Raw genomic sequence first — 23,634 nt, 5'->3', positions numbered from 1 at the left:
GCCGGGCGCGGTGCCGCCTGGCGGAGTTTCCGCGCCTTCGCCTGGGTGGCGGGGCGGCCGGCTGCGCTCGGGGAGCTGCCCCCGCCCGTGCCCCGCTCCGCCTCGGGCCATGCTGCTGCCGTCCGATGTGGCCCGGCTGGTGCTGGGTGAGTGAGCCGGGAGGGACGGAGGGATGCGTGGGTGAGGCGCGGACCACCGGCCGCGCCGGGAGGGCTCTGCCGGGCATTGTCAGCCGCCCGAGGCGCGGCGGGACGCAGAGCCGGCTTCGCCCTTGACCCTCGGCAGCGTCTCTTGGTCCCCCCGGGCTGCGATTGTCACTGCCGGGGCTTATACCGGGCAGCCCCTGGGCTGGTCCCCGCCGCCGTCCGCCCGGCCTCTGTCGGGGAGCGAGCGCAGCTCCTGAGGGATTCGGGTCCTGAGGAGCCAGGCCGCTCCCCGGCCGTGCCTTGGGCTCGGGGTCTTCACCAGTGCGAGGAAACGTGTGGTGGTCTCCGGTGCCCACCTGCGGACTGAGAGCTGCTGAGCGGTGCTTAGACAGTGCCTGGTTACAGGAGGAGTTCATGGATGATCCGAAATCCCAGGGAAGGCTGCGTTAAGGGTCAGATTTTTTTTTTTTTTTTTTTTTTTCCCCCCCCCGGCCGTGTTTCGCTCACCTTTTGAGGGTGCACTAAAAGTTCAGGCGTGATCAGAGTCTGTGGAAAGCGCAGCGTGGGTGTGTACAGGACATTGGCTGCAGACAGTGAATTTTCTAATTGACTTTTATACTTTGGATTATTTGGATCCTGCCAAAGGTGAGAGCAAACCGACGGTAAGCAAAAATATGACCCACATATTTCAGTCCCACACGTAAGTACCTTCTGGCACAGGTTGCCAAGATTTCCTGGCAGCCTGCCCTGTGAGATTCAGTTTTCAGTTGTTCACAGTTTTTTAAATCCAAAGCCATTAAAGCTGAATCTCTTCTTCCGTGATCCCTCAGCACAACTTATTTTTAAATACTACCTAAAATGTTACTTGCTACTGTCTTGAGAAAAAAGGCTAGGAAGAGATGCAGTTTTTTTATTATTGTGAAGTAGCAGGATTTCTAGAAACTCCATGGACTGTAAAAGAAGAGTTGAAATCTCCCTGCACTCTTCCAAACAAGATCGGTGCAGTTACAAGTTTCCAGGTAGAATGCTTTTCTTGTGTGCTTACCAGAGACTTGCAAACGTGGTACACAATCTTGGCAACATCCTGTACGAGAGAATGAGCCATCCTCTCTTGTGTTTGTTATGGCGTGGAGCATGCATCACGTTTGGAAAACCTCTGAGCAACCTAAGGTTGTAGAAGAGGATATTCCTTGTAAACTTTTCTGTTCCCTGACAGGGATTCCTTCTCTGTGAGGCATCTCTGAATTTCAGTGGGTAAACAGACTTCCCAGTGCAGCTCCTCCGTCTTTCTCCCCCAAGGCCCCGCCCAAATCTTTCTGGTGCTGATGAGTATTTGTTAAAGAAACAAAACTAAAATGATAAGCTGAATTTGTGCACAGGAAAATGCATACGAACATTTCTCTTTTCCTAATAGGTAGAGTGAATGTGTACTGTGAGTTGGACATTTCTTAAGGTAGAGCAAAATATTGAATTATTTCCATATGTTAAAACATACATCACCTTTTGTGCCTTTAATTTGATTTTAGCCACCTTAGGGACCACGTACTCGTATGTCATTATACAGTGAGTGCACAAGAACTTTGGGTCAGCTGCACAGGCATTTTAGCCTTTGGAATGCTTTATTACCCGGAAATTGGTGTGTGTAAAATGTGCCTGTACACAAGCATTCAGTCATCCTCTGTGATACTGCAGTAGTAGGTTCAAGAAAGAAAAACTTTCTGAGTAAGTGTTCAGGTAAGCTTGGCTTTAAGAGCAGTCATACCAGCACAGATCAGAGCTCCACCAAGCCTAATACCCCATCTTCCAGCCTGGACAACAGTGAGATGTAATGGTGTTTACCAGAAATACACTTTCAGCCACCTGTGGCTTGGGACTTTTCTAGGAAAATGTATTTGAAAAATTAAATTGAATATTCCTTTCCACAGGCACCGCTAATGTTTTCTGTCAGGCCTGCTCGTACATTGTGATAAAATTCACAGGGGTTATTCCCAGGCTGTGTTTAACTTTCAAGTTTGCCTCCTTGTTGAAGGCATGAACAAGGGCTTGTGTGTTGGAAATACGATTTGTTTTCTTCAGCTAATACTCAGATCTGCTGAAAGATACTTGTTTTCATTCAGTCTTAAGGGGCATATATTTCTGCAGGCATTCGTGAACTGAGCTGGACCATTTTGGGGGTCCATTGAAATAGATGTATGTATATTCTGCATTTATAACTAGGCACATGTTTTTTCTTATCTTTCAAACATTCCATGCTAAGCTCTGCTAAGAGCAAGAAAGAAGAAACATTTTCCTCGTGGTTCTTTGTTCTAGAATCCTTCATTCAGATTGGTCTCTTTCTACCTTTTAGTGTTTAAGGTGTTTGGAGATTAAAGCAGGGTTAAAAAGTTTAATTAAAGCAGAACATATTTGACGATGAATGGAATTTTGGAAAAGAAAACTTTGCCAGTACATTTTCTGTGATGGTAACTACTGAGTCTTAGGGTGTGGAGAGCACAATTTGCATCTAGTACATCTGTCCTAAACCCCCTCCTGTAAGGGAGAAGGAAAAGAAACCTTTTTCCATTATTAATTTTTGTACAATGCCAATATTTTTAATAAATCTTATCCACTGTTGCAGCAGCTGTACAAGTTTTACCTATTTTGAAACCATACAGTGTGTGGAGAATACTCTTACATAGCAATGCATTTTATTAACAAAGTATCCTAGGTTTCCACTGGAGTATCAAATAGGGTGAAGGGTTCGTTTGTCAGCCTTCTGAGCCAAGAACTTTTATTTTCTTGTCTGTACTAAAGATAAACCAAAATTTGTTCATATTGCCTCACTTCCACTCTTGAATACTTTGTAAATACAGTGTAATTCCAATCTGTATTTTTTGCTCTTCTGAATCTGGTAGGAATCGGTTAAATATCTGGTAGGAACATACGTTTTGTCAAAATATCGTCATTTCCCTTCTCTTACATAGAAATTTTTATCTGATTATTCCAACACTGCATGCAGCTTTGATACCTATTGAACAGAAGTAATGAAATAGCAAAATTTTCTGCTTTTTTGTTTTGTTTCAGGCTATTTGCAACAGGAAAATCTTCAAGCTACCTGCCATCAGTTTATTCTGGAAAGCTCAGATTTGAAAGAATATGCAGAGCACTGTACAGAAGATGGTTTTATTCCAGCCTGCTTGCTGGTGAGTTTGTATTTGCAAAGCAGAAAGTTACACTGTCTTGCATCCATGGAAAACAATATTGGGGATTTCTCAACATAACAATTAATTCTCAAATGCTGCTTAAAATGTTTGATATTTGATTTGTTTCTTGTTTTTTTCCATCTTGTGATATATAGCAGTTATTTGGTTTCTCGTATTTAATCTTACTAAGAAACATTTAAGCGTGAAATACGCAAATTGGTTTTGGCATATGATGCTTAGTCTGCCTTACAGCTTTGAGGTTGATTTACAGAAGGGTGTTGTCACAAGGGTTTTATGGATTTCAGGGCTGCTTTTGTAATTTACTGAAGATCACTTTCCTATTCTAAACATGGCAGCCAATAATGTTCCATTTCAGGTACATTGTAAATATTTAGGTAAGACACCCCAGATTTATCTAAGTCTACCAAATTTTATTGACGAAAACTGTGTTCAGTCTCCTTTCTGTTCAGTATTATCTGACACCCATTGTCCTGGGTGAAAGGTGGAATTCTGGGTGTCCATAAATAGTGTGTAGCCACATCTGTAGGTATGTGTGTTGAGCTAGAGCATAATTAGATAGTTTGCATTTTTAACAAATATACAAAATGGAATTTTTAGTATACTGTGCAAATTACAGGGTTTCGGTATTGCTGTGGATCAAACTTTTAGTGTTTATGTGTGAGGCCTCTTTGTGTTCTCTGTTTCATTCTTCTGGTATATTAGGTGTATTATCTGGAAATTATATAATTTCATGGTCATTTCATTGGTTAATTTCATGGTCTGGGATTTTGTCCACAGTATTCAAAATTCACGGAACTCTTTCCTGAGATCGAAAGTGCACTTTCTTGATGCCCCCATTCAAAACAAACGGTTGAATTTATTTTATTTACACATGTTTAGTCATCTGTACTTTGGTCATAGGGAGTTCAGAACCAAGCTGTGGCCAGCAAAAATTAGAAAACCCAAATGTAAATAGATTGTCCAGATTAACAAAGCTTTCTTATAATCATTCTCTCCTCAGTAGAAATGTTTTTCCTATTATTCATATAAAAGTGATATCATAATAACTAAGATGAAATTCTTACTGCAGCTGAAATATTTGCAAAAAAGGGCTGTATTTGTCATGTAGAGTTCCCACTAAGAAACAAAACAGGAGGGTACAGCAGATGATAGTGATAACTTTAAAATCTCAGTTGTCTTTGTGTCACCTAAAATAACAGGACAAGTAAACGTGATAAGAAGGTTAATTCTATGTGACTGCTAAAAATTTTCCTTGAGACAGAGGTTCCTTCATGTTTGCATATTAGTGCATATTGTTTTCCAGCATGATACATACTCATTAGTGTGTTACAGCTGTTCATCATCAAATGTTCATGGTTTTATTCCATAATAAAACAGGTGAGTGAAGGTCAGACAGTGCTAACTACCAGTGTTGTGCCTTGAGATGGAATCCTTCACGCTTTGGGTACATAATAGGATTTTGTTCCACTGATTTCCATGTTCCAATGTTCCATTGCTCTCTGCCACATACAGTCCCTTGTGCTGAGGGTCAGCATGGTGCAGACTGCTAAAGAATTCCTTAAATATGGAGTGATACAGCAGGTGAAGTAGAAGTTATTAGTGAAGATTCTAAGATCAGTTGTTTTTTTTTTTTTCCAGTCGCTGTGTGGAAAAAACTTGACAACTATTCTTAATGAATACGTAGCCATGAAAACAAAAGGTAAGCCTTCAGAATGAGTTGTTGTTTTATTTTTACTTATCTGTTGTGAACTCCTTGAGAAAGTGGTATATGGTCTTAGAATAATCCCCCGTTTAGGCTACAGTTTGAAGGTTACCATATTACACAGCCAACAGCCACTACTTTTAGTGATGACAAGTAATTGATTATCTTAATTTGCATATGCCAGCATATATTTTGACTTCAAATGTGAGCATTTTTATATCTCAAAAGCATAGAGATACAATAAAACGTGCAAAATGTATGGTTTTATGCTTGTAAAAGTATACCCTTTATTGTTAATACTATCAATAGGAGGGGGAGGTGCTTATCTCTCTGGTGACCAGCAAGAGAATGTGAGAAAATGGAATGCTGTGTCAGAAAAGTTCACTTTGGACCTTAGGAAGAGGTTCTTCACTGAGAGGGTGGTCAGGCACTGAACAGGCTGCCCAGGGAAGTGCTCATGGCACTGAGCCCTGTCAGTTCAAGGAGAGTCTGGACAAGGCTTTTAGTCACATGGTTTAGAGTTAGGTAGCCCAGTGAGGAGCAGGGCGTTGGGCTCAGTGATCCTTACGGATCCTTTCCAACCTAAGTTATTCTATGATTCCATGAAATGGTCAGGAGGAGTCCTATGGTATGAAATATTTCTTACCTCGTTTTTAATACTAACTGAAATAGTTTCAGAACTACTTTATGTCTGTAGACGGAGTTAGAGCCTCTGCTGGTTTTGAAAGCAGTTATCGAGCTTCTGAATGTTGCCAAATCTTACACGTTTTTGATATCTATTGTATGATCATATTTTAATGGTGCTTGGTTTTAAAAATTATATATGGAACATTTCTGAATTTTTCCGTTCACACTAGGTTTGACAGAAATGGTAACTAAGACGGAGACATACTTCCTTTAAAGTGCTTTGTACTTGGCATCTTGAACAACTTAGTAAATTGTGCTGTTTACTTGCCTTTTCCATCACAGTTTTAATGTTCCGTGCTTCAAAAAGACCAAATGTTTTTATCTGTTTGGGTAATACCATAAAATAAGCTATTACTTTTAAAGGCCTGTCTGCCAGGTTATAATTTTCAAAGGCACAGAAGTGTCTTGGGTGTATGAATACCATTTCCAAAAGTGGGTTGGGGGGGGTTAGCATGGGTTAGGTTAGCACATATTTGCTGAGGAGTCAACACCGTGTGCAAATTACACTGAGAATTATAGTCATTAATTCAGTTTCATCAAGGCTTCTAAACCAGAACTGCATCCGTATCAATCAAAATTCTTTAAATTAGCAGTTAGGGCGCTTTAATTAGTAGAATAGCAACTAGGCACCTAAAGTTAGATGAGGTCTGAAACACTCCATAATAGTTACTTTGCTTGTGATTTTACTTTTTTCTCAGCATATATCAGTTTTGGGCATCAATTTATTTTTATTGTTCATTTTAGAAACAACAAATGAAGTTCCAGCAATGATGTCATCTCTGTGGAAGAAATTAGACTATACACTTTCTCAGATCAGGTAATGTAGTTTGGAAATGAAGAAAAGTAATATTTCACTCTTAAGAGTGAGTCCCTGTGTTGACCATCTCGCAATATTATTGTATGAGAATGGTTTAGCTGTCTGTTTCCTCTGAGAGACAGTGAAGAAGATGGCTATGTGAGAGTTGATAGTTGAGCAGACATTTGAAGATTTTAAGGTGGGGCTAGCAGATAAGGAGGGCATTAGCATGAGCATGTGGCCTTCCTGTAATAAAACAGCAAACTATGACTCATTTAGAATCTGATAACTTTGTGGTTGCTCCATCAAAAATGAAACAGCAAGCTTCACTTGAAGGATCTGTGACTGTTGTTGGGAAGAATAAAAGTAGCAATCAATGGATTTTTCTGAAGGAATGTGTGGTGTAGGACCAGACTGACATTAACCACGTGATAGATACTGTTACACTGAGTAGCTGAGTGCTTCCATTGTGCTCCATTAATTTATGTTGCTTGCTTTATTTTTTAGGAGCATGCAGAATTCAGATTTCAGATTTTCTTCTAATCAGAGGAGTAAGTAACTGAGTCAATTCCGTGGGATCAGTAGGTTTTATGTTGAAATTATCTGTTTTGGCAAAAAATAGGAGCCTTCTGCAGCCATCAGTAATGCAGGTCTGTTGTCTTCAGTGTGGTCTGTGGATTACTGTAATGATGAGGAAAGGAAAATAGGAAAAGCTGAGCTTTTTGCTAGGGGCTTAAATTCTCTATTGTAGCATTTCCTCTGCCGAAAAAAGACTTTGGAAGTTTACATGGTTCACAAACTGCTGCTTCGCGCCAGAAACTGCTGACTTAATTTGTGGCTTGTAGATGGACTAAAAACATAGAGAGTCTAATTATAATGCAGTTGGATTTTTGTAGAAGGGGAACATAAAAACATATGACAGTCCTGTAGCATTTGTTATGTATACAAACATCCAATCAAAATACAAAAATGTACTTGTTGTAACTAGAGTTGTTTCTTTCATTACAAAAGCTGAAAATGAACTATCAACAAAGAAAAATTGGTTTACTTAAAAATAAGTTTTTCTCTGTAGCATTTTTACTGTATAAGAAAAGAGGGTGGGAGATAAAGATAGTGATTGTTCCCAGGTTTGAGATTCACTGGATTGGGTGGTGTTCTGTTGTTTACATCTTTTTTAAACAGATTTTGTGTGAATATCAGTAGTCTTTTAGAATTCCTTTATCATATATTTTCGTCTTGTCTTTATTTCCAGCGCGTACAAGAAGTGGAATTGTAGAAATGAAAAGGCAGAGAATGCTTCAGCAGTCAGCTTCTGCAAACTCAGGACTGTTGTCAATAGCCCATCAGCCAGGGGCACAGAATTCCTCTTCTGTTGTACCTCCTCAAGTAATTCATAGGCCAACAATAAATCAAAGCATTCCACAGACAAGACTGAATACACCGTTTTTGAACCCATCACAAACTCCAGAAAATAAGATCAACAGTAAGTTGCAAAAATTTTTAAACCTTTTTTTTTTCTGTGAAAAATCTATAGCTATCCATAGAAGTATTCTAAAATCAAGGCTAATCATCTTCCATCAAAAAGTTCCAGAAAATTCTTGCTTTGTTCCCCAGCTCTCCAGACTGATTCAGGTGATTAAAAAAAATAAGTGCCCATAAGAGAGGTGGCTCTTGCAATGTGAGTTCAGAGATCAGAAGTGCATTAATTTGTGGTTATTCTGTTGTGTGCTCTCACTCAGCCAAATAACTTGTTTCATCCGATAGGGATGGTCCACATTAAGTGGATGTCTGTTTCAAGATATGTTTAAAAGGATTGGTCCTCGTTTCCATGATAGTACCAAATTACTTTGTATGACTTTCCAGGAATTGATTGGAACATAGTAAGTAGCGCATAGATCTTGTAGTGCTTTAATAGTGTTACTGGAAAAGGTATTGGCATCATGACTTCTTTTTTTTGTTTGTTTCCCCCTATAAAGCAGGAGGTCTCATACACATTCAAGTTCCAACATCACAAGAGCAAAAGCTTCATTCAAACTTGCTTTCTCCGGGAAGGCGAAAAAGGTAATCAGGGATGTGGGTTTGGTTTTGAGTGGTTTTTTTGTGTCCTAATCTTCAGTATAAATTTTCTTCAGTGCTGGAGGGTTTCAGGTGTAAGATCTGCTGAAGGAGAGCTGTGCTTGATGTTCCACAAAGGAAAGGAAAGTCCAAGAGCCTAACAGTAACCTGATAGGAGGCTACTCATGCTTCTTTGTGTACACTCTGTCTTTACTCCAGTAATTGACATAGGCAAATAATCTCGGAGCTGAGACCTGGTATTTCTTCCAAAATGTCCTTTTCCATTATGAAAATTCTTAATGTCGATAAAAATGTGCATTTAACTTGTCAAAACTATTGAATTGAGTAAATTTTGTCAGAAAAATATTAATGTTTGCACTGGAAATTGTGTGAAAAACTTCTCTCTCACTAGTTTTGTATTTTTTTATTCTCTGATTCAAATGTCCGTTTTTTCCCAAGTCTTTCCTAATCTCTCTTGATTTTTTTTTATGTAAGTAATTTTAGTGCCACTGCTGATAGATGTTTTCAGAAGAGCCTACACTGTCTCCTATAACAACATTACATTTCCTATTTATACATTTTCTATTTTATCATCTAAATTCTTACAGAACCTAACATTGGTTTTCTTTGAATAAAAGTGCTCCTTGAGAGGTCTTTGTTTTCAGTGGTAATGCCCAAATCTGATTTTGAGTTGCAATTAATTAGGCTCCATTAACTGGTACCAACAGTTAAAGTAAGTTGGAGTGGAGGGACTGTAAATGCTGAATAGTGGGCATGGAATTCGGTTTGCCATGAGGCTGTTTACCTACAATCTCTAAATTTATAACTTCTGTAAAGGCAGACACAACAGATGCATAAGAGCAGGTACCAGCTTTTACGGCGTTTTCAATATGCAGTTAATTTTCTGGTGATTAAGATCTTTTGTTTGCTAAGAAGGAAGAGAAGCACTTGATTTACTCACCATTAGGTCTACTATTTGCAATTTTCTCATTAACTACGTCATAAATTTCCTGGAACGTTTCAGTGAATCTCAGAAGAGGAAAAGTATCGCAACATCTGGACCTCTTCCAGCAACTAGAAGTTCTCAAGACTCAGAGGAAGCAGTAACAGAAAAAGAAAATGAGCCCCTAGAAGAATTAATTGATGGTAACTTCCCAGTGAGTATATGCCTACAGAAGGTATTTACATTTAAGAAACAAATTGAAACTCAAGGGAACTAGTCTTGAACATGTTCATCTTGGTTTTTACAGAAATTACCTTTAGAAGATAAGTGTATTGGTTTGCATTTGGACTAGCTCTTGTGTGTACTAAATTCATAAAGTTGATGTGGCTGTGTAGAGATTTGTTTTTCGTGGTTTATTTGCTTTGCTAACGCACCTGTGTCAGAACACAGTCATTCTTTAGAGAATGGAAAGCAGAAGGCACAATAAGCCTCGCTGTACTTCTAGGAGAGTAGAAGGAAGTACAGGAATGTTTTGTGTTGATTTTTGTAGCACAGATGACTCTTGTTATAAAAGTCTTCTCTCTTGGAATTGATTTTTTAAAATTATTATTTACCGGTCAGTGAGAAATTCATGCTCCTTTTCTAGTGATGTTAAAGATAAAAACCTGACCACTTCTGTTTTCCAGCAACTGGTTATTGAAAATGCCCGAGAAAAAATCTTGAGTAACAAATCTCTTCAGGAGAAGCTCGCTGAAAACATTAACAAAATCCTGGGGAGGTAATAAAAGGAACCTCTAAACTTCATATGTATTCTTATTTGATTTATTTTTGAGTTTTGAACTAATGACATGCGTGTTGCAGTGATGGCAGTGTTGCTCAGGCCCCTAAACAGGCAGACAGTGGTCCCACAGAACAGGAGACTTCAATTGATGAAATCCTCGGACTTCAGGTAGGTGTAGATTACACTGTTCACGTTGTTTTTAACACCAGGCATGTGAGAATGATCAGTAATGGGAACTATGCTGAACCTCTGATATCTGAGGATATTGTCTCCTCTTCCTGTCCTTTCTTTTTGTTTCTGTTTGCCAGTGCAGCTGAGCCTCTCTGATGCTCCCCTCTGCAGGGGCAGCTCCCCAGCATCTCTTGCGGAGGTGTGAGCTCTGACCTTGTGTGGTGCTGGGCAGGTTCGAGGAGCTGAGCTGGCAGGACACTGGTGTTCTGCAGGAGCTCATTTTGTGCCAGTTTAGCATTCTGAATTCATTCCCAGTGCCTGTCCAAGGCAGCACAGGCAGGAGGCAGCAGCGTCGAAGCCAAGGGAGTGGGATTGCTTTTGGCAGCAATTAGCTGGTAACCTCACACAGACTGGATTTAAAAACTGTCCCAGGCATCAGCTGTCTGCTTCTCACTCAATCTTTTGTAGCAGTAATTGGCTACCAGTTTCTGACTGGGGATCTAATCTATATCCTTAGAGAAAAAGAAAGAATTTAAAATACCTTGCTGTCTCCAAATAACATTGAATCTGATTGGATTTTGTGATTTGCTCCAAGATAAGCATGGATCATTTAGTGTAGCAAAAGAAATTAATTTTGGAGCCAAATAATGATGCTTTTTCTTGGAATTTAGTATTTTCTTGCTTTTGGAGGAGATGCGCGTTCTGCTTCTACAAACTAAAAATAATGTTCTCCATTCTTCTATAAGCCTCAAGCCGGCCATCACAGAATTATAAAGGACTTTTAATGAAGGAAATTACAATCTTCACAGCCCTCATGAAAAAGACAGGAGAGTAGAGGCAGTTCCCTGTTTATGAAGTGGAGTAGTCTGGTTTACAAATGTACTTCTGTTGCTTGGTGATTTTAGGTTAGTTGTCAAAATACAGGGCTAAAAAGCTGTTTTCCATTCTTCTTGGTTTGATTTGAGTTGCTGAGACAAAATGAAGGATATAACATGGAATATCCACCCTTAAAACCACCATATCAAAGGTTAGAGGGTGCTTAGAGGGTCTCCAGAATGGCAGGAAAAACTTTGTATTTAATCACTTGAGTATGTAGTAGATACTCTTTTTTATTGGTGGGCTGCCACAGAACAAGGCAGCTTGAATCAGGAACCTTAGAGCACTGTTCCATGTAGATGTGCTTTCCAAATGCTTTCCACAAAGAATTAGTATTACAATATTAATTATAATACACTGTATTATAGAACATGTGATGGGTATATGAAATAAAACTTCCATTTGCTTAGTGTTGGCTTCTAGATACATTATATATTCAAATCTAAGAAATCAGGATTAATTTGGGGATTGTTTTTACCAGTTGTTTGCTTGTAGAGACTCACAGCATCCATACCACATGCATAAGCTTCCAGTGTAGCCCGAGATTTAGTCCTCATTTTTGGTTAGTGCTGGCCATTTTGTGGAGAATGGTGGGGGTAATGTCTGACAGACACGTTTGGGTTTTGGAGAATGTTATTTCTTAAATTTCAGTTGTAGCATATTGGCAAGATTGTAAAATACTGCTGCTGTTCGCATTCAATCACTAAGATTTTTTTAGCAGACATTAAATTTGTGGCAGAAATGTACCCAGCATTAGTCTTCGTTTCTGTGCTGAGCAGAAGTAGTAGAACTAAAAACAAACTGAAAAGAAAACAATTCTTGTCTGTTTTTCCTTTTAAGTTACGGAAGTAACTGTCTAACAGTTCTGTATATTGTGTCTTTTCTCAGGGTGAAATTCACATGTCAGAAGAAGCTATCCAGGACATTCTGGAACAGACAGAATCAGATCCAGCTTTCCAGGCTCTGTTTGACTGGTTTGAATATGGTAGGCTACATTGTACTCAGCTGTACTGTTACTGTAAATGATGAGCTTTCCCAAGCATTGCTTGACAAAGCTAAGGAGTTCAGCAGGCCTCTTGCAAGGGAAGTGGCACTGGTACGCCTTAATACAGAATTAGATTCTTAGATACATCTATACATAGCTATGAAGTACAACATTTTCCTGAGGCTGATATTCTGGGTTTGTGCTGACTCAGTGATTGTTTTATTGCTGTTATTTTAGACTCTCTAGGTCCGAAGGATGATAGTTTATACTTGTTTGCTATTGTAAAATTTTCAGGGGTATCCTCACAATAACCATAAGGAGATCTTTTTACTGTAATTCATTTAAAAGATAGTGATGACGTGTATGTGGAAAATGGCATATTTAACCGTTCTTCCTGCTTTATTTTGAAAATAGGAAAGAGCAAGGTAAACAAGAACTTACCTGCTGGTGTTTCTGGTCGGAGTGGAGTAGAAAACGAAATCCTGGTGGGTGAGGATAGCCTGGAAACATTTGGAAGTTCTTTAGGAACAGAAGAAACTAACAGATGTAGGTTTTGGGGTTTTTTTTCTTCTTAAGATTTCTCTGTTAACTTTTCATTATGAAAATATTTTCAGACTATTTGTACATTTCAGAATTTTCTTTTTCTCACTAGTAATATCCATGTGGACATTTACATTGCATGCACATACAGATATACCTGGTCTGTTGATAAGTTTCCATCTATTAAATTTAACAGTAGTCCCATCAGTGTACTTAAAAGTTGTACTTGATAAGCTCCTTAATGCAAGCAGACTATCAATAAATTGATACTTTGCAGTATCCATTGTGGAACACGTAAAGAGAATATTTTCTATCTAGCCATATTAATCTTTTAACTCTATTCTGTAAAGTATCTGTTAATACACGAAAAGAGTCTAACTCTGGACAAAGGGGATATTAGTCTGTCTCAACCATTCTTAACAATAGTCCATGAGTAGCAAGTATGTAGTGAAAGGATATGAGAAGTAGAGCCAAGAGGTTTTTATCATGAAATGATTTTTGTGCTTCTGGAAATCTGATGTAGTGACCTGAGCTATTACATATTACATGTGTACTTATTAGTAATGTACAAACTGATTTTCCAGATTATCTAGTGTAGATATGTTATATATAGATATTCCACTCAACTTGAATGTAAGGATGAGTAATATTATTCCCACTTAGTTTCATGTGAAACAGTTTTCCATTGAATTAGAAAGTTATTTCTAGAATGCTCTAAAAGGACCATCTGTTCTAATAATTATGGAACTAGTTTATTCTTTCTTTTACAGGTGATAATTCTAGAGAACCACTGCCCTGTAAAGGCTTTCAGTTAGGAGAAGCATCATGTGCCTTGAAGACCAGCATTAATGATGATGATATGGCTAAGAAAAATCCAGGCAGTGACCAGCTGCATGAAAACTGTGGACCAGGGAAGCAGACTGAAGTACTTACCGCCATTACCCCTGAACACATTAGGGAGCTTGAAATTGCTTTTGACTCGGTGTCTGGTTTGACTGAACCTAACAAGAGACCGAGTTCTGATAGCAAATGTAACGAACACTGTGCAGACACTTACGTTACAAAAGAGTCGTCTGCGTTGGTATCTGAAAGTGAGACTGCTATGGACATTGAAAAAGGCCCATCAGGTCACAGTTCTCGAAGTAGTCCTAATTTAGAATATGGTCATTCCGGTACTCCACAGATTCCTTTGATTTCAGTGGCAGAAGATACTATAGCTGGTGAAAACAAAACTGATTCCGGAAGTAAATGTCCATTATCACCAGATACATCGCTATCTGAAAAAAGACTTCCTGGAAGCCCTTCTGATGGGAGCCCTGGCCACAGTGCGCCGCTGAGAAAAAGCAACTCACCCATTTCCAGCCCATCAGCAGATGCAGGAAAAGGGCAGACTGTAACCAGTGATCCCGCTGCCTTGCCTGGCGTTTCACAGGAGAGCTCCGGCCACGCCTCCAACCATCAGGACCAGAGCACGCAGGCAGACTGTGCTGCGGGATCTGCGATGGACATCTCAGATCTTCACAAAACGGACTTGCAGCTTGAAGTTGTTGATACTTCTAACAAAACTTACTCAAATGATCAGCATACACTTGATAAGCCTTGTAAGAAAGATTTTAACCTCCCTTCAGGACTGTCAAACACAGAGGGTACACAAGGGGAGATGCAAGAACCTTCGTCTTCTACAAAAGTAGACACCGATAATTTATATTTCTCTTCTGGTGATAATGCATGTACAGACATTTCTGTAGTATCCACTGAAAACAATCTTACTACCTCTGAAATATGCCATTCTCCTCTCCCTGAAACTGCGTCCTCAACAGATGAGTCAGGTATTGAGGCCAAAAGTATAAGCAGTGTATCTTCTAGTAGTCAGCCAATGGACGTTGATCCTTCTAATATAATGTCCCTCAAGATCATCATCAGTGATGATCCGTTTATTGCATCAGACACGGAGTTAAACAATGCTGTTTCCAGCATCACAGGAGAAAATTTGCCTACCATAATATTGTCATCTCCAGCCAAATCCCCAACCAAAACTGCAGGCCTGCCCAAATGTCTGACTTCAGAAGACACGGAAAAAAATGTGGACTCAGCTCTGGCAGAGCAGAATCTCCTTGTGCTTAGACCCAAGGATCCTGTGGTCACTACGGTTAACGCTCAGAGTGAAGACTGCACTGGTTTTTCAGTTGCAGGTTCAACTCATCTTTCCAACGAAGGGGGATTTATACAGTTGATGCCAGCCACAAGCACAGCTTTTGGGAATTCAAGCAACCTTTACATAGCCACCTGTATGACTGATCCAGCAACCTTGGGTGCAGCTGTAACACCATCAAATGTAGTTGTATTGCCTGGCAGTTCTATGCCACTGGCTTCCCAAGCTCCAGCTGTACAACAGTTGCGGACTCCTCCCAGATCCAGCAATGCATTTCCAGCAAACCAGACTGTCTCCCCAAACTTCCCACAGGGTAATCTCATTATTAGAAAATTACTGAAAACGTGGTGTTTATACAGTTTTGTTATTTTTGGTTTTCCCCTAAGTGCATTAGAAGTAAACAACTTTTGAACTGTTCTGTTTGCCACTTGAAAATATCCATGAGTTACTTTTTTTTTAGTGTATTAGTTGCTAGTGAAAGTGAAATAAAACTACGAGAAGTCATTGATCAGGCTGCTTTGAGTAAAACAAAAACAAAAACCCCTCATATTTCAGAAACTTAAATTATGTAATTTTAGCAGCATTAGATGTAGGAAGCATATTCTGGTTTACACTGGGACAGATTCCATTACTTTGGCTAAATAAAACAGGTTTTTACTTTAATAAGCTTCCTGTTGTAAGTGGAATGCTTTGTGTTACAGGTACCTGTATTTTGTGTAGATAACTGGGTAGATGTATCTAATCCTTTCCAAATCACTTTCTTGGTTTTGTTTAATTTTTCAAAATCTAGTCTGCATTAGAAGTACATTTAAGTAAATATGAAAGTATAACATTTCTTTACATGACTTAAAATCCTGTACAAGCATTTTTGTTACTACAGCAATAAAAAAAATGCTTTTTGAAATAAAAAACCAGCTGTAAACCAACTGTAATAACCACATTTAGATTTCTTTCAAAAACTAAGAATATGCAGTAACCTTTGAATTCCTCTGTGTAGTCATTTCATTGAGGTCAGAGGCCAGTGCAATCACAGACCAGTACCTGCAAGGTCTTAGGGTAATAGCCTTTTCTGTAATTAGGATTTGTTTATGCAACTGTTACCTTCAATGCTTTTTCCTTTTCACTTTTGAAAATATTCTTCCACTTTCAATTTATGTGCTAGAATAGTTTCCATGTTTTGTAATTCCCATATATCTGGCAGCTAAATAAGATATTTAATGTTACCTTTATTGGTTTTTGTAAATCACTTTAATTTAAACATTAAGATAAGTTTATCATACTTCAAGCTTTATTTTGAGCTACATCTTACAGAGGAAAACAGACTGTAACTAAATAATTCCTTATAAACTGAAAATAAATCTGGTCCTTACCCTGTTTTCTAGTAGTGAACTATAGCAAGGACAGTGAAGTTTTTCTGAAAATCCAGGGTTTTTCTTGCCACAGGTTTTGACCACACATAATATTAAGAAATCCTGTCTTGAAGCTTTTCTTTGCATTGAAGTATTTTTAGTTTCTGTACAATCTTAACAGTTTGGTATTTTTTAGGTTCTGCCATTATAATTGCATCTCCAGTGCAGCCAGTTTTGCAAGGAATGGTGGGAATGATACCTCTCTCCGTAGTAGGACAGAATGGAAATACGTTCTCAGCACCTGCCTGCCAGGTAGCACATCACAAATAAAGATTTTCAGAATTAAAGCTGGAGTGATAAGAAGTGCTTTGGTAAATTGTAAGAGAATATTTTGATTTGTTCAAGGTTCTTCACATGCCTGTGGCTAATCCAGTGTGCAATGGAAGTGTCCCAAAGCTTCCCATCCCTCCCAAATCACAGAAGATTCCTGGAGCAAGAAACAAGACTAATACAGGTACCTGCCTTGCATTCTTGACAGGGGGCAGAAGAAAAGCAGAGGGTTTTAAGGACAAGTTAGTTATGAGTAAAAAAAAAGTTTTCTAAATATCTCTGCTTCTATTTCTGGCAACTGCTGGGCTGTCTTGAGAGAGGTCTGCACCTGCAGTTAATGACTCTTGTTTGCTCAGTTTACAAAGAACTTCCAGCATATAACATAATTCCAGTTTTGTGATCAAGCTTATTTCCAAAATGTAGTGTTTTAAGGCTCTCATGCAGTTTTAAAGTTTGCTTTTCTTTATGTTTCTGGTTTTTTTTCATCTCGTTGGTTTTAAGTAGTTTACTGCTGGCATTGGAACCAAGCCAAATAGTAATGAGGATAGTAGAAGAGTTCAGCAGTTGTAAAAATGTATTAAGGAAAAATACTTATTAGAAGTGTCGCATGTTTATATTAAAATGCACTCTACTATCTGTTTTCCTTTTGCCCTTTCAGGCATATGCTTCTGTATATTCTTTTCATTGAGACCTTGCTTCTTTAAATAGTTAATTGTAACAAGACTGGAGTTATGTTCATTTCTCACTGTTGGAAAGGGGTAAAGAAAAATAATTGAAAATAGAAAAATCGAGTTATGAGGACAACCTGTGCTTCAGCCTATCTGCCTTTTTAAAAAGGAGTAGGCTTACACATAAAAATGAAAATAGAATGAAATTTCAAGTCAAGATAAAAGCTAGGATTGTATAGTAGCTTGCATTCTGGTTTGCTGATGGATAGCTGAGAGTTCCCTGTGTTAATTTCCTTCTACTTGGAAATCCCAGCTGTGCATTTTTAAATTCAGGATAGTTTGTTTTGTCCTGCCAGAGCTATGTATTATCTAAGTGTAGACAGCAAGCTGCTTCTTTGTTCTTTGCTAGTCTACTAATTAGTAAAGTTTAAATTTACAAAATACTGCAGTTTGTTGCTGGGTTTTTCTTCATCAGTTCTCTGTCAGGTGAAATGTTATTATCCTGTGAAATTATGTACCTGTCATTCATTAATACTTCCATCTGTTGTTCCAGGAAAACTGGTACCAAATGCAGCTGAGCCTTTGAACCATGCAAACCCTCGAACACAGAGGTCAGTAGTGCTAGGTATTGAAACTTGCTTTCTTTTTCCTCTTGTGAATTTCTTCATCCACTGTTGGTGAGGAGAGGAGCTTTTTTTAGTAGCGGTATAAGCAGTACCCCCTTTCCTGCTCCCTGTCTGCTAGGCGTATTGATACAGATGTGTGCTGGGACTGGTGCAGGCTGTACTAGAATTGTCTTGTCAGTGTTCCTGTGTTAATTTTCTCCTGTCTCAACTGTTACATTAAAATGGTTTGAGTGGAGTCTAAGCTAGAATTCCCTGTTAAATTTACTGGGAGATATAAATGACTAAAACCTTGGTTTTTCTTCTCAGATAAGTGGTACCCATGTTTTTGTAGTGTTGTCTCATTGCCTTTACCATTCTCTGACCCAAATCCTGTAGAGTTTATTAGACTGGGTTCTGCATCTGTGTTTTAGCTGTGTGGATTAGAACTCTGCTTAGTCATTTAAAAAGTGAGAATTCAATGTAAAGATGGCAGGAGAACAGCATGCTAACTCTATTGATGAACATAATTTCTAATTGGGGTAGGTATTACTGTTCTGTTGGGCAAATGAGAGAAGGAGGCAAGGCTGCAGTAGTAACTCTCCTTGCCATTAATGGACTTCTGAAAGAAGGGATGTTGGAGCAAGCAAAAGAGTATAGGAGGAGATCAGAAGTTTGAGTATTAGAGGTGAAATGATCTTTTATTGTAAAAATAGCACATACTTAAAAAAAAATTATCTATTTAGAACTCAATTAAAATGCTGGAAAAGTGGAGATAAAATAGGAACATTAAACTTATTAAAAAATCCCAACCATATATGAAGTTATACCAAATACATGCATGCAAAAAGTACTGATTTTTTAAAAACCACAGAAGCAAGATCTTGGATAATACCACTTCAATAATTCAGCTTTCTGTTAACTTTAATTGATCTCCAGATGTATGTTTTGCATTGCAAAGAGAGCAAAATCTTCCCTGCAAAGAGGTGTAATTTCTTATTTCTATTATCTACCCTCTGTCTCATCTCAAACTTAATGGAAATAAAACAAAATGCTACCACTCAGACCTTTTCTACAATTTCAAAGGTACCAAAGTTAGCATCCCAAACACTTAACTTTTCCTCTTAGAAATTATAGAGGCTTATCTGCAGGGAGAGAGTCTTACAGGCACGGATGAATGATGCCAAAGCTTCTCTTGGAAATGCAGCAAGTGCCAGGCAGAGGGCACAGACACAACAGTGGTATGAGCTGACAGAGCAGAAGCATTCTTCCTTCCACAGTGCAGTGGTGGCTTTTTCACACAAATGGGGCTGATTGTCAGGTGGAGACCACACCCCAGGGAGTTTGGATATTGTTGTCCAGATGCCCACTGGAAGTTTTTGTCCTGCTCAGTATCTTGTCACGCACAGCAAATGCAAAGGGAAAAGTACAAGGCACGCAAGCGATTACGTTGTCCAGAATATTCTGGCAGCCTTAGGAATTTCAGCTCCAAGGACTTCCAGAGCCATAAGTAATACTCTGGGATGGATTGTCCTGTCATGAATGTGCTCAGTTTCTTTTTGAGGTCAAGTAAACTACCAGCATCCACGAATAATCCCGAGGTAAAAAAGTTCCCAGATTTAGTTACATGCAGTGTCCAGACTTCCTTGTTGTGTTTTGAGCCTAATACCAGTGTTATTTGGTGCCCCTAGTTTTTCTGCTGGTAGGTACAGCACATAGTTTCCTTTTCGTGGGCTTTCTTTACAGAGCTCTGTTGCATTTCCCCTCAGTGATCTCTTTCTAGGCTGAAGAGCCCCAGTCTGCCTGATTGTTCAGTGTACAGACTCTTTCATATCTTTTTGCCAAGAAAGCCTTCTCTGACCTTTCTGCAGTTGTCATTCCTTACTCTTGGTCTTTATGTGTTGATGAAATACTTGTATTTAGGCTGGAGAGAGCTTTCTTGAGGGATGGGTGGGGCTTCCAGCCAGCTGAAATTAAGTTGCCTAGTAAGAATAGACATGTCAATGAAATGTCTTCATCTGGTTTTCAGGGCTGGAAATTGGGACAAGCTTACCAGCACAGAACCAGGAAGGAAAGTGGAAGAGAACTTACCCGTTGCACCAGCAGAGAGCACAAGCTCAAATTCAAAACCAAGTGAGAGTCACAGGAGAGTGCTTTGCTTTGATAATGTTCTACCCATTCCAGGAGGAAACACTCAAATTCAGGCTACTAAGAGTTCATCCCAGAAGGAAAGAAATGAAACCCCTTTATTTGCTGTTGACTCAGCATCCTCCTCTGCTAAGGCCCAGGTACCAAAGAGAGACAAAGAAAAAACATTGCCCAGAATTCTGTGTAGGCCAGAAGTCGGTAGCAACAGAAGCACATCCACAAAGGAGCCTCAGCCAGAGCGGAAAGCGGCAACTGCAGGGCTTTCATCAGATCCCTTCCACAAGACAACAGCAAACAAAGAAAATGAATTACGAAGGGATACTGATGAAAAGCAGAAGAACCAGGACACTGCCAAACTCTCAAACGGCCAGCAAAGCGTTGCCTCGTGGAACGAGAAGACAGTTCCTTCGGTACAAGAGCTGAACAAGAAGCAGGGGTCACTCTCGAATGGGGCTGGCAACGGCAAATCCTCGGCGTCCGTTCCCTTGTCCTCCAAGGAGCCGAAGCGAGAAGCTGCTAAAGCTTCCAGCCAAGGCCTCGGCCTGTCCAGCCCGTTCAGCAAACAGTGCGTGGAGATGCTGCAGGACATCCAGTGGCAAAGCCCCGCTGGAAAGACAGCTGAAAACGGAGAACTGCCGGTACCCCGGACGCCGTCCGGGGTTGGGGACCGGCACGCGGACGACACAACGGACAGCGTCCGGACCCCGACCTGCCGGCGCTTCAACGAGGACAGCGCCACGCCGCGCATCATGGTGCCCCCCGCCACGCCAGACCTGCCCGCCTGCAGCCCGGCCAGCGAGACGGGCAGCGAGAACAGCGTCAGCATGGCTGCCCACACCCTCATGATCCTGTCGCGGGCGGCCATCGCGAGGACCAGCGCTGCCACCCCCCTCAAGGACAACACCCAGCAGTTCAGGGCCTTGAGGAGCACCATGAAGAAAAGGAAACTGGAGGACTTAAATGAGGGGGAGAGAAATTCTCGTTCTGCAAATAGAAAAGACCTTCAGAGCTCTCCAGCACCATCAAAAAAAAAGAAAATCAAGGCAAGTACAAACATCTTATTTTAATTAAAATTCTAAATGTATATTAGGTATCTTCATGTATAATATTTGTAATGGAATGGTTCAGAGATGCTAGTGCAAATCCCTGACATCCTATTTAGATTAGCCAGTTTTTCTAGCTTTGCCTCTTGAGTGTACTCTGAACTAAGCTTTCCTAAGATTGGTTTAGTCTTCAGATACACACAAGTAACTCCTACTAACTCTCTAAATAGGCACCGATGACAATTACATTATTTCTCCTAAATCATGAGTTTCTAAATTCTAAGTTTCTAGTTGGAATGTAGGAATTAAGCCAAACTTAAAGTAGGCCTTACTGGAATTCAGGCTGTTCTTGAATCTTCGTTTAGTTCCATGAGTGATACTCCCAGTCTCTGTAGTGTGCAGCACTGTGCCTTTGACTTGAGGATTTAAGGGCAAATAGCCAAGGTGTGAGACATAAAAAGGTGTCTTTGGATGACATGTATGTATGAATGGAAATGAATGTAAATAACCAAAAAGGAGCATAACTTTGTAATTCCCATACTTAGTTTTAGCATGCTCCTGAAACACCTAGACTGGAAAATGCTCCATTCCATGGAGAGGGGGAGTACATGTGAAGGGCACAGGAGAGTGGCTGAGTTCCGGGGCGGATTTGTGCAGGAACAGCTACAAGGTGGATGGAAGGATGAGGAAGAAAGGAAGGCTTGCAGGCTCTTCGTTTCCCCAGGTTCTTTGTATTTAACACAGTTGTTACTTTCCTCTCCTACAGAAAAAGAAGCTCCCAAATTCTTTTCCAGCAGGAATGGATGTGGACAAGTTCTTGTTGTCTTTGCATTATGATGAATGAACAAAAAGAAGCTCAGGTGGGGCCATCTGAAGCTCAGTGGAGCGGTGCTGAGGTTTTGTGTGGGAAGTTAACTCTAAAGGGCAAGTTGCACTTTCAGTGCACTGAAGTTTCACTTTATAGCAAAGTCATGCTGTTTCTGAAGCAGGTAGCAAAGTGTAAATATCATTGAGTTGGTATATGTTTATTTTTGAAAAAGCACTTGCATAATTATAGAGCCATTTAAACTGCAAAACTGTAAATTTGTATAAATGACACAGAAGAAAGATTGTACATTTCCCGTTAGACCACGTTGTCTGTGTTCTGCTGCTTTCTCTACTTACCCCTCCGAAGCACTCAGCCGGGCTGTGAGAAGGCAGTGTTTGTCACTCACCGCTCTAAGATGGGGCAGCTACCTTGGCCACTTCTCACTGTTCTGTTGAACCTGAAATGGACTTAAATATTCAGCTCTAACTGGCTTGTGCTCACTCTCTCGTTTTGTAACTGTCAAATCCGTGTTGTAAGGCTTTGAATGAAATAACAAAAATACCAATAGCTAAACATAAGGCCAATAAAACCTCAAAAAGCGTTTCTCATCTGGTGAAGCTTTTCCCAGCCAGTCGTTCAGACAAGAACTTTAATTTGGACAGGCCTCCTCTGTTTACAGTATTTGCTACATAGGAAGTCATTCAAATGCAAAAGCTGTTTTCATGGATTTCTGCGCGGTGTCATGCCTCAGTATGAATACTTCAACTGAAGCAACAGCTAAACAAGAATTACTGCGTGTTCTAATGCAAAAGTCAATTCCCTCACCTTTCATTTGTACTGCTGAGTTCTACTATTTAACTCTTACAGTTTTAGCCAGATGTGGCTAAATTTGCATCTCATTTTTCTGTTTTAACGTAGAGGTTGTCATAGCTTTTACACAAACACTCTAAAAGGGGTACAGGAAGAGCTCAGCCTACATTTTGCTGAATGAGCACACCTTGCTCCAAAGCTGCAGAATTTTCTCTACTCTTATTTCTTCCTTTGTTCTCAAATTGTTGATGTCTTAAAAAAAACCTGCAAGTTTTCTTGTAAGAAATCTGTACAGCAACAGGGCAATGTTTCAGGTAGAATAAAGGATTCCTAAGGAACCAAGATTATGCAGTAGCTGTTTATATTAAACCCATCCAATAACTAAATACTGCATAGCATTTACAGCTTGAATAAATATTTTTGTTTTAATAACAAGTTGTGTGTTTTGCTTAATATTTTGAAGTCCAATAAGCAGCTTCGCAGGTAGTGAATAGAAAAGTCCTGTTGGCCAGTTGATTTTGAAGACAAAGAGTCCAATATTAAACACTGAGTTCTAATAACAATTGTCAGAGAGACTAGAGCAGGCAAGCACAAAAATTGTCTTAAGCATAAAATGCTTAATAGTGATGGTGACATTTAAAATTAATTTGTTTGAGACCTAATGTAACTCCTGCCTGGGGCATCCACTACCCACCACAATGTTTCAGCTCAGGCACTCTGGTACTACAGAAAATGTGAATTATCCATTCACTTTCATAGGAAAAAGTATCTTCAGCACCAAGCTGCTGTCAATAAAGCAAATAAGTTTTAGGAGAAAACAGCCCTTTCCAGTAACAGCA

At 39.7% G+C, this 23,634-nt stretch overlaps 1 protein-coding gene across 2 annotated transcripts; it reads left to right on the top strand.

Annotated features, from left to right (window-relative positions):
* Positions 1–46: 46 nt before the first annotated feature.
* Positions 47–23,230, top strand: LOC120765528 (protein NPAT). 2 transcript variants are annotated; one of them, XM_040090481.1, is made up of 18 exons: positions 47–146; positions 3,210–3,328; positions 4,988–5,048; positions 6,483–6,555; positions 7,042–7,085; positions 7,787–8,017; positions 8,514–8,595; positions 9,614–9,746; positions 10,219–10,310; positions 10,394–10,481; positions 12,249–12,345; positions 12,760–12,891; positions 13,656–15,350; positions 16,583–16,698; positions 16,792–16,900; positions 17,938–17,995; positions 20,016–21,177; positions 21,944–23,230. In XM_040090481.1, the coding sequence occupies exons 1-18, from the start codon at positions 110–112 to the stop codon at positions 22,019–22,021; spliced, it is 4,407 nt and encodes a 1,468-aa protein (XP_039946415.1). In that variant the 5' UTR covers positions 47–109; the 3' UTR covers positions 22,022–23,230. The 2 variants fall into 2 exon arrangements, with proteins under 2 accessions (XP_039946415.1, XP_039946408.1); XM_040090474.2 differs by having other exon boundaries at positions 8,511–8,595.
* Positions 23,231–23,634: the final 404 nt, after the last annotated feature.

The sequence above is a fragment of the Hirundo rustica genome, chromosome 2, assembly GCF_015227805.2.
Source record: "Hirundo rustica isolate bHirRus1 chromosome 2, bHirRus1.pri.v3, whole genome shotgun sequence".
NCBI lineage: Eukaryota > Metazoa > Chordata > Aves > Passeriformes > Hirundinidae > Hirundo > Hirundo rustica.
Note: the sequence above shows the minus strand (reverse complement) of the source record. Positions and strands in the feature narration are given on the sequence as shown.

Bases quoted from the DNA above. Each gene is read 5' to 3' on its own strand.
- LOC120765528 (XM_040090474.2), top strand. From the start codon at position 110: ATGCTGCTGCCGTCCGATGTGGCCCGGCTGGTGCTGG. The intron at 8,018-8,510 runs GTAAGTTGCAAA...CCCCCTATAAAG, and splicing joins TCCAGAAAATAAGATCAACA to CAGGAGGTCTCATACACATT. The intron at 21,178-21,943 runs GCAAGTACAAAC...CCTCTCCTACAG, and splicing joins CAAAAAAAAAGAAAATCAAG to AAAAAGAAGCTCCCAAATTC.